General features: G+C 33.0%; 2 protein-coding genes across 2 annotated transcripts; both read right to left on the reverse strand.

Moving 5' to 3' along the window:
• Positions 1-5,777: 5,777 nt before the first annotated feature.
• On the reverse strand, positions 5,778-7,666 carry LOC127251391 (short chain aldehyde dehydrogenase 1-like). The gene is made up of 2 exons (XM_051275056.1): positions 7,578-7,666; positions 5,778-7,504 (listed from the first exon to the last, which is right to left on the reverse strand). The coding sequence occupies exons 1-2, from the start codon at positions 7,586-7,588 to the stop codon at positions 6,700-6,702; spliced, it is 816 nt and encodes a 271-aa protein (XP_051131013.1). The 5' UTR covers positions 7,589-7,666; the 3' UTR covers positions 5,778-6,699.
• Positions 7,667-9,980: 2,314 nt separating this feature from the next.
• On the reverse strand, positions 9,981-11,184 carry LOC127252146 (secoisolariciresinol dehydrogenase-like). The gene is made up of 2 exons (XM_051276200.1): positions 11,037-11,184; positions 9,981-10,943 (listed from the first exon to the last, which is right to left on the reverse strand). The coding sequence occupies exons 1-2, from the start codon at positions 11,075-11,077 to the stop codon at positions 10,121-10,123; spliced, it is 864 nt and encodes a 287-aa protein (XP_051132157.1). The 5' UTR covers positions 11,078-11,184; the 3' UTR covers positions 9,981-10,120.
• Between the last annotated feature and the right edge of the window lie 258 nt (positions 11,185-11,442).

The following is an 11,442-nucleotide window of genomic DNA, read 5'->3' on the forward strand; positions in this document are numbered from 1 at the left end:
TTTATCACTATGGATACCAACAATTATAAATTACTACAATTTATGGAGTTCAGTTTTTTATTGGTTACAATGATATATATATATATTATTCATTTTACAGTACCTTTAAAATATAGGTATATAAATAAATAATTAAATATAAATATACGTAGATATGGATGGAGAATAAATTAATTAATTAATGGTATGTAATATAAGATAGATATGTCAACTTTGGACACCAAGAAATTAATGTGTAGTTATCAAAAAGCTTGATATGATGTCAAAATCTTTACACCCTCTCAACAACTTTGTGAGGTAACCACACTCCATTTTATTTCTTATATTATAAAACCCATCACAAATATATAATTTTAATATATCATTGAATAATTTTATTCAATTAATGATATACATAACAGGAAATATAAATTAATAATGTAATACAAATACAATATATGAATAATAGTTCACAAGACATACTTAGTATTATTTCAGCACAATTGGATGGCGAGAAAATAACAGCTTCCCTATGTCTTTGATGTTTTGCTATATTGAGAATATATATTTCACTCATTTTTATGGATTATGATTTGTATATATCTATTTATGAATATATATATATATATAGCCACTACTATTGGAATAGTGATTTGTTGTACATATTAGAAGGAAATTAAATTAAAATGAAAGATTTCTTGACAAAGCTGTATATGAACTTTTATTGGTATGATGTGATTATAGAAAAAAAAAAAAAAAGATATACAAAATTCATATATAGTTTGTCTTTATGCATAGTTGCAAATGCAATATATGTATGTCTACCTACATTAGGCATTAGCCAAGATCAAATTTTTTTTTAAATAATAATAATAATAATAATAATAATAATAAATAAATAAATAAATAAATAAATAATCACTTTAATCCTACACCACCACCTAACACTCTTAATCACGTATTGAATGCTAAAAATTATTTAATATTTATGATATAGAAAAGTAACACACTACTTAATTAATGGATGTTGACAACAAATTTTTGGGTAAATTTAAAAGTCTAAAACATTTTGCTTAATTTTCATTTTTCATCATGCATTCTTGTATGTATATGTGTGCATGAAAAATATTATAATATATTTATAATATTATATCAAATGAAATCAAAAGCACTCCAACCCATTCATTACATGAATAATAATAATAATAATAATAATAATAAAAAGTTGACAGCCAAATCCATTACATCGATTTATTACCGCAGAGGCAAAATTATTAAAGGAGCTAGATAAATACAATTTATTTTTTGGCACGTGACTCGTTAATAATTTTAGTCCTTTGGGTAAAATGGGCTAAGGAAAATTTACAACTCTTATTAAATTCATTTTAAATTTAAACTTGGTGCAATAAATTTTATATTTACAAAGTTAACTGTAATTTTAAATCATCTCTTTTAAATTTAAATATTTTTCAATACTATATCAATTTAAAATAGTATACTTTAAGATCAAAATAGTTTTAAAGTTTAATATTAATAAATACTATATTCTAAATACATCTAACAAAATTTCCTGATATATGTTACTATATTATATGCATATGTGTGTATGTGATGTACACCTATAGTTCTTTTCATTTATTTTATGATAATGATATAACACACATTCATATATAGCAGCTATAAATTTGGAATAATTTCATGCAATATTATTAATTAAAAATTTGTAGGACTAGAAAACCCATTTTATCATCCCTACAAATTGTTATAGATCATAATAATGTATTGACAGTCCAAAATCAACGTTGTTTTTGTTTATATTAATTTCATCACCTATGAGAATTTATTTTAAATCTTATTTAAAAGTAAAGGCGCTGTTCTTTATTATTATTATTTTTTTAAAAAAAAAAAAAATCCCATTAAACTCTATATCAAATTTTCATCATGAAAATACATGGGTTAACAACGTAATTTGAAAATACAGCAAATTATTTTTTCTCAACACAATTCTCAATATATATATATATTTTATCATTTCACAAAAAGCAATATTTAATATAAATTATTAATTTTCTATTACCAACAAGATTCTTTATACCTCACATAAAATATATATATATATATATTTCTTTGAATCAAAACACTAAACAAACAAACCCCATATGTCATTTCCATGCTAAAAATTAAAAGAAAATTTTCCCAAATAAAACTCTCTATGTTGAAAGAAGAATATGTAAAGGAAATGGGGACTGGAAATTTATTTGGACTGCTAAATTTAGGTGAGAATTCAAATGCTATAAATGACCTAAATAGTACAAAGTTGGGCATAACTTAATTAATAATAAATTAGGTCCTAATCAAGTAGTTCAACAAACTTATTAACGTACCCAAATTAGAAAGCGGCTATGAAGGTGCTTCCATTCTTACCATTATCTCTCATACCATATCCATATATACACAAATTGATCAAGTACTGTCTGCTTAGAGAAAAAGAAGAAATTTGATTCATTATTTATAATAACTTTCGAATCGTGACAGTGATAATATGATATATATATTCTAAATTTATTTTTTAAAAAAAAAAAATAGAAAATATATATGATATTAAATAAAAATAATGTGTAAGATGTGATATCTAAAACAGATTGAAAATACAACCCAACACGAATTAGTTATATGTAAATTGAATATTATGGTTTTTATTCACAAGAATTCATTAAAAATAAATTTTTATAAAAAAATGATTTTAAATTGAAAACAAATCAGAAAAAATATATACTGGTCCAAACAAAATGGGAGGTGTTGAAAATATCTTTAGTATGATGGTCTGTGTCGTCTGCAAAATGTCGAGTCAGAATTAATGAAATAATAAAGTTTTATTAGTACTATTTATCTTTGAGTTCATTATTATTATTATTATTATTATTATGTACTGTCACCCATCATCAATCCAATCGTATTATGCATGTATATAAATAGTGTTTGTTTGCGATCAAATTCTTGCACGGACTGCCTATAATTTGCCAAATATGTTTTCTTAAGTACTTGTGCAATCCATTTTAGGCAAGTAATTAAATAAACAATAATAATCCTTTTTTTTAGCAGCATATATATATATATATATAATGGTTATGGAACTAATAATGTCAAATGACTGACAGCCCAGGAACATATCTATTCTTACTGTAATTTTTCTATTTCCATCACATATTAGGACAAAGACTATCTATGGTAAACACAAATCACTCACTTGCTACCCTCCCAATTTTCATGTTGACAATAATCTATTGTATTGGTATGGGGTGAAGTTATGATTATAAAATCACAAATTCAAACATTTCATGTCTCTAAAATTCATTTGCTATATACATAGTTATCAAAAAATATTAAATGCATCTAAATGTAATAGGATAAGCCATATAAGTTAAATGTACGGCTCACAAGGAATTCGTGTTACTAGAATGCCTATCTTGGTATGCAGAAATTCAAATAAAATAATACATATCCATTCCCAAAAGCCACTTCTCTATTTCATTATGATTTTGTGTAATAATAATAATAATATACAGAAAAAGAAAAGATTTTGACATCTTGATTAATGGGAGCTGAGGATTCTTTGCCAATAAAGAGAATCAAAGAGCTAGATAATCAAAACAAGAGCAATTTATAGCCATTTTATTTATCTAGCTCTTTGATTCTTCTTTATTGGCCTATGCATGGTGTGATTTTTTTATTTTTTTTTACTAGCATAGTTTGCATGCAATTACACTCAGGCTGGAAATTTACCCACTTGAATAATAACGGCTATATATTCTAATATTTTTTTATTTATTTTTTTAAAAAGGACACTTAAAAAAACATGTCCACTTCATTTATCTACCTTTCGAATTCTCTTTACACAATTTATTTGAATCTCCCTAACATATATATCATCTACACCAGCAAAGATGAAAGGATGCAAAAAAACACATATCTATTACATTTATTTAGCACTTATTTGAGTTTCCCAACCTATGTATTATCCATACCAACAAGGATGAAAGAAAGTAAGAAACTTTGGAAAAGAAAACCCGTATGAAATGAAAGTATTGCGTGAAAAACGGCCGGTAAAAAGCTCAATAAGGCAAAAAAGAACACAATCTTGGGCTTGTTAAATTTGACACATTTTTATATAGCAGTAGAAAATATATATATATATATATATATACTGTTTTTCAGTCAATGTAATATGAGAACAGTGTAGGCCCATGCATCCTTTTCATCTTTTGTGAATTTATTATATCCTCAATTTGGGAAATGTAATAAGAGTAGGAGAAAGAAGGTCGCACAGAACTTCATATTATAAAAATTAAATTGATGATGAAAACATCGTATAACTAACAGCAAAGAAAGCCCTTTTTAGCTAGCTGCTATGAATTACTCACTCATCAAGAATGAAGAAGATTGAGGAACAAATATATCAAATATTTGGAACTTGTAATGAAGAAATAATTCAATAATAAATTTCAAAACCACCAAAGCAACTGATTCAAATGAAGTTATTTGGAGTTGTGTTCCAATAATTCCTCCAAATATTAATATCTTCAATGTCTGACTAATCAACACTATAAGTGGATTAGGTTGTTGCTGAAAGAAGTGGGCACTGCATGCGCAATCACAATTAAAATTCCAAATGATAATCACAAATATCTCAATTAAAACAGAAACATGATAGGCATGATCATCAACAATCATCACAAGTGGCGTATCCAATTCAATTCAATTCAATTTAATTGATGATGGGATGAATTAAAAACCTCAACTTCCCCTCATTGAATTGGGAGTCATTGCACAGCAGCATTAACATCACATATGATCATTTGCTTGCTGGCACCCCCTCCCCTTTTTAATTACAGATCTTGACTACACCACACCACCCCACCCCCCACAATGCCCCTCCTCTTACTCCTCTTAATTTCCATTATTTATCATGTCTTTTTCTTGTCCAACCATATATATACAATTTTAATTTCTTGATCCTTACTTTGTAGTTATAGTAGCATATAGATGTCATGTGAGATGATAGCATTAAAACTGCAAGATAAATCTGTACTGCACTTCTGTAATTATGAGAAATTGGAATGAAAGAAAGGAAGAACATTCAAGTTCCTACAGTTGTCATCTATGACTCTGCTACGTACATTGAATTCATGAATAAATGTTAGCTCTTTAAGCCACCCCATCTGAAATTAATTTCCTGGTTTGCACTATTTGTTCTATTAGGGCCTTTCAGTACTAACACTATTAACAAACATGCAGTAAGTTTGGGCCATTTTACCTCTAAAAGACGTGTATTCATGCCCACAAACTGATCAAATTCCATGTTTATTTAATTTATCATCCTGCTGCTACTATGACTGGTAATGCCTGTCTTGGGACAAGTCTTGAAAACTTGAAATTTTCTACATGCAAAAGCCCATTAGTTTACATTCAGAAACTACTCGCTTGGATTTGGGCCTACATAACTTCAATTGTATATCTAATGAAGAAGGGAAGGGATGGTTCTTAAGCTAGTTTGGAATAACATGAATGCCCATGTATGTATTCTAAGAACTTATTCCCGTGGATTTGTTAGGAAACATGACAGAACCTCATAAGTGTTTTAGGTGTACTTGAGCAATAGAAATTTATTGTGGGATATATCCAATTGTGTTGATTTGATCAGCAACAAGTGGGAAAAAAGAGTAACCTTTAAGCAAACAAAATTCACCACAGCAGCCAACACAAAAGTCTCCAGAAGACAAGTAGGCAGGTAACATTTGCACGAGGATGACAAGATAATGAGAGACATATAATACCTGAGGACTCAATTATTAGCAATAGGCAATCAGAACAAGATTTGGGTTTAACAACAAAAATTGTGTAAAGTTATTCAACCTCCAATTGTCTTAAATTTCAGAGGTATTGCAGAACGAATAGAATTTTGCATAGAAAATGTTCATCACAAGAAGCAACAATCTATAATAAAACAGCATCCAGCGAATCGTCTAACCTGAAAAATCCCATACCTCAGTATCGCCGGCCACCACCGTGGCCTTAGTTCATAGGCGGCGCAATGCCAACTGGACCCTGGTCCTCTCTGAGCAAATTCCTCGCTGATCCTTAATGACTATCTCCTGGTCAACCTTGATGGCCGATTCATCGGGCACGAAATCCATGCGGCGCTCGCGCTCCTTCTCCTGCATCTTCAGCGAGATGCCATTGACTGGCTTCTTCTAAATTCGCTTCATCAATGAGTCGAAAAACCAGCTATCTAGTTGCGCAACCTCTTCCAGGATCTTCTTGGTGGTGTGGAAGTCAAAAGTCATCTTCGATTAGTGCTTCTCTATTACCTGACGGAAAGATTTCTTCACCGTCTTCGTCCAAACACAACCCATTCCCGGCAACTGCGGCGGCGGCGGCAGCGGAAGGAATCAATCCCGAATCCTCCTAGCTAGGGCTTAGATTTGGGCCTGGCGTTCATCCAACAACCATTATTACACACGTATCAGCTTGGGCTTCATAATTGCAATTCAGCCCATAAACGTTTTCAAATTCTCTCCGTAGCCCAACTGTTTATTTGTATTCATTTCCACTGGAAATCACAGAACTGAACGAGGAAGAAACACAACACAACATAACATGACATTAATGTCTCTGTCATTACAAACAAACAAACAAAGATGAAAGAGACCCTCGTAGTTCTCAATCCAAAGAGGCGAGTTTCTTGATCTCTTCTCGAAGAGCTACGTTGGTGAGGCTATAACCTCCATCGATGACCAAATTCTGCCCGCTGACATACTTCGATTCATCACTAGCCAAGAACACCACAGCCTCAGCCACATCATTCTCCTCCACCTTCTCCCCTTTCAGATTCGCAATCTGCGAAACAAACTCCTCAGCCTTCTCCTTGCCGTCGACCCTAAGAGCCTTCACCAGCATCGGCGTCGCCACGCCGAACGGAGAAACGCAATTTGCCCTGATCCCATACTTCCCCATTTCGATGCACAGATTCTTCGTCAGCCCCACAACCGCCTGCTTCGACGCTATATAAGCGTGAGGTACGTCGCCGTAAGTCACCGATCCGACGCTGGACGTGAAAATAATGCTCCCTCTCCTCCGCGCCGTCATCACTCTGGCGGCGTGTTTGGCGCAGAGGAATGCGCCGAAGACGTTGACGTCGAAAACCCGCCGGAAGTCCTGGTAATCGGTGGCGAGGATTTGGGGGTCGTTGTTCCCTGGGACGCCGGCGTTGGCGAACATTACGTCGAGCTTTCCGAACCTCGAGACGGCTGCGTCGACGGCGTTTTCGACTTGGGCTTCGTCGGCGACGTCGCAGTGGACGTAGGAGATGACCTCCGGTGGGCCTATGCTTCGGCAGGCTGCTTGGCCGAGTTCGTCTTGTACGTCGGCGATTATGACCTTTGCGCCGTGCTGCACGAATAGCCTCGCCGTGCATTCGCCGATGCCGCTGGCGCCGCCGGTGACGACGGCGACCTTACCCTCTAGCCTGCAACAAAGACATCCATGTCAATTTGAATGTATATTTCATTAAATTTCGAAATTATTTATTTGAAGCTGACCTTTTCGCCATTGGAGATGAGTTTTAGAATTCGAAGCCAGATAGATCAGGAGAAATGTAGCAGGGGTGAGTATTTGACTTTGTGTTGGGTTTACCAAATTGTATTTGACTTTTTGCATCAAATTTATAACACGCAAATGGAAAGAGAAATTAATCAGGCTATATGTTAATTTTTAAAAAAATATCATATCAAATATATTTTTTTATCAAATTAAATATTAATTTTTTACTTTTTCAAACTTTCAAATTTTTAAAATACTAAAAAAAAAAAAAAACTCCTATTTAAACAAACTAGTCATTAAACTAATCCTAATAATAATGCAATGAATGAAGGAATTACAATTAATAACTAATTTCCATGTCAGGAATCCTGCTTTGATTTTAGTGCCATTTTCTTTTTTATGATTTCTTTTAACAGAGCAACGTGATTTGTACTCTTTACATCCCACACTTTTTCAAAAAATTTTGTAATAGCTTTAATAATAATAATAATAACAATAATAAATACTATTTGAACAGAAGGAGAAGGAGAAGGTGTATATGTATTAGGGTAGGTGTAATTTGAAAAAATTTGGTTTGAGTTTAAATTTTAGGATTTTTTTGTTTTTTTGAATTTGTAAATTTAGTTTTGAGTTTTTAAAATTTCGATGTACATTAATTTATTTAAGGAATAATAAATATAATAATATAAATGTGTGTTATATTAAATTATAAATTAATAATAATTTGAGATTTATCATGTACATAAATAAATATTTAATTTTTTTATTTATATTATATAAAATTTTATTTTTTAGAAAATGATATTTATATTGTATATACTCCCTCTGTTCCATATTTATATATTCATTTGTATTTTGCACGGAGTTTTAAAAATATTAATATTATATTTGAATAAAGTAGAAATAAAGATAAAAAGACTAAATTAACCATGTTAGTATTGTATGATATAAAGGTAATGATATTTGTGTATATATTGAAAATGGGAATGGTATTTATAATATTATGTAGATAGTACAATTACTAGAAAAAGAAATAGATATTTTGTTATGGGACGGACCAAAATGAAAAAAATAGATAGATTGTTAAGGGACGGAGTATTTTATTAAATTATAATAATTAAATAATTAAATAATTAGTTTGATAAAATATTGTCCATACTATTCCAAGTTATTAGTCTCTCCGTCCCACATCATTTGTCTCTATTTTTTATTTTTGTTTGTCCACGTAACTTATCGTTTCTTTTTTTGAAATCTGAATTATCCACTTTAATCATATTATTAATTTTAAATTTTACAATTTTTTAAATTTTAATTAAATTATTTATTTCTCTTGGATTTATAATTATTTTTACTAGTACAGTAGAACAGACGAAATATTTGTTTTTTCTAAGAAAAAAAAAATTATAATAATAAAAACAATAATAACAAAAAATTGAAAATAAAATCAAACCCATCGTTATTTTTTTCAGAAGCTAAACCTATACGGCAGAGTTTAAAGCCGTAGGGTAGGTTTCTGGGTAATTTGAAACCAAACAGCGTTTATACAATAAAAAACTACCAAACCTGTCTAAAAAAAACGCACTAGGGTGTGTTTGTTTGGGATTCTCACCAAATTCTATTATGCAATTAAAGGAAAAAAATTCTCAAAAATATCAAATCACATCAATATTTTTTATATTCAAAATATCACATCAACACTTATTTATATCACATTATACAATTATTTCAATTCAAATTTACTATTTAAATCCAACCTCAAAATGAAAAACCTGAAACAAACACACCCCTAGTGGATGTGTTAGGATTGGTGAGTTGGATCACTGAATTATTCAGAGCAGGCCACTTCCATTCCCACTTAGCCTTGCCGGGCTGCCGACACTAGTTGTATTTACTTTTCCTCACATTCTATCAACCAATTCCTCCTGTTCCTGTATATATAAATATATATATATATATATATATTTAGGCCTTTCCACAACCTCTCCCACTTCCTAAATATAAATATACTTTCTAATATATGTGATTAGTCATAGCAGAGTTCTTGCTCAGCAATTTCATTTTTTTCTCATGAAGAAAACTATGTACATTGTTCATGACGCAGCCACGCCCAGGATCGAACCTGAACCCAACCCTCAAGCGAGGAATATCTCACTGCTTGATTTACAAGGATTTGAGAATTAGGTAAAGTTACGGATGAATATTTAAATTCATGGTCAAGGCATTGCTATTTATTGGCGAATTTAATGTGATGTGTATAAGGTATTCAATTTAGCATAAAAGGCGCGTGCATATCATTCATTGCATTTTCATTTATTTGGTTTTTTTTTTAAATTATTTTCATAATTAGTTTTGTCTATTATTATTATTATTATCTATTAATATAATTGTCGGGACAGAAAAACTATATTTAAATTGTAATCTATATATAGCTTAAAGATGTCTTAAGTACAAACCAGATTTGCAATTACACCGCCAAATCCCAACTGTTTCAATAATTGCCTGTAAATTAAAATAGCTTCAGACTAAAAATGGCGGCGCCGAGTCAGGACGACGACGACGACGGCGCCGGAGGTCCGAGAACACGTTTCATTTCTCTAATGTATTTCTGATTCGTCGTGCTGTAGCCGCCGTCGACCACCAGATTTAATCCGCTGATGAATTTGGCTTCGTCGCTGCCGAGATACACCGCCGCCTCCGCCACGTCATCCGCCGTCGGAACCACCCCCTTCAGAGTGGCGGAAGCGGAGATGATGTCGTCAATCACCGACTTGTCCACGCCCATCGCCGCCGTCAGCAGCGGCGTCGCCACCGCGCACGGCGATATGCAGTTCGTCCGTACGCCGTACTGCCCCAGCTCGACGCAGAGGTTCTTCATCAGCCCCACCACCGCGTGCTTCGACGTCGTGTAAGAGTGCGGCGACTCGCCGGAGGCGACGGAGGCGATACTCGCCGTGAAAAGTATGACGCCCTTCCTCGCCGGAATCATCACTCTGGCGGCGTGCTTCGCGCCGAGGAACGCGCCGTAGACGTTCACCTCGAACACGCGCTTGAAGTTGTCGTTGTCGGCGTCGGCGATGGAGAAATCGTGGTTTCCGGTGATCCCGGCGTTGTTGAACATGATGTCCAGTCCGCCGTACTTGTCGACGGCGAACTCCACCAGAGCTTTCACGTCGGCGTCGTTAGCGACGTCGCAGTGGAAGTAGGAGACTTGATCGGGAAGTCCGAGCTCTTCGCAGAGGGACTGACCGATGTCGTCGCGCACGTCGGCGACCACCACTCTCGCGCCGTGCCGGAGGTACAGCCTCGCCGTGGCCTCGCCGAACCCGCTGGCGCCGCCGGTGATGACGGCAACCTTACCTTCCAATCTGCAATTATTTCAAAACAAAATAACAAAAATAAAAATATAAAAAAAATTAGTATTCAAAATGCAAAAATCATTAAAAAAAATAAATAAAAACCTTCTTGAGGAAGTGGAGACTCCATTGGATTGGCCCTTCATATTTGGTGCAGAAAAATATTGAGGAAATGCAAATGATTATGTAAGAAATTTATAGGTGCAGATGGTGGGTATTAAGGGCTCCACGGTATTAAATTTGTGCATATATTTCAATCTATTTTTTCTTATTTTTCCTTATCCTAATAAATGAGGGAGAAATGGTCTTAACAGTTACAACTTACGTGTAAGTTTGAGTCCAAAAAATAAAAAACATTTGTAATAAAAAAGATATTGATATTTGGGTGTAATATAATGTAATAGAGGATGCATATCCATATTGTGGAAAAAAAGAGGCAAATGTGACGACAATGGGTTGAAGATTGCGTATTTGAAGGGAAGGAGGTGCCGCAAGTCAAAATATATGAGAA

The sequence above is a fragment of the Andrographis paniculata genome, unplaced genomic scaffold, assembly GCF_009805555.1.
Source record: "Andrographis paniculata isolate CXL003 unplaced genomic scaffold, ASM980555v1 Contig45END, whole genome shotgun sequence".
Classification (NCBI taxonomy): domain Eukaryota; kingdom Viridiplantae; phylum Streptophyta; class Magnoliopsida; order Lamiales; family Acanthaceae; genus Andrographis; species Andrographis paniculata.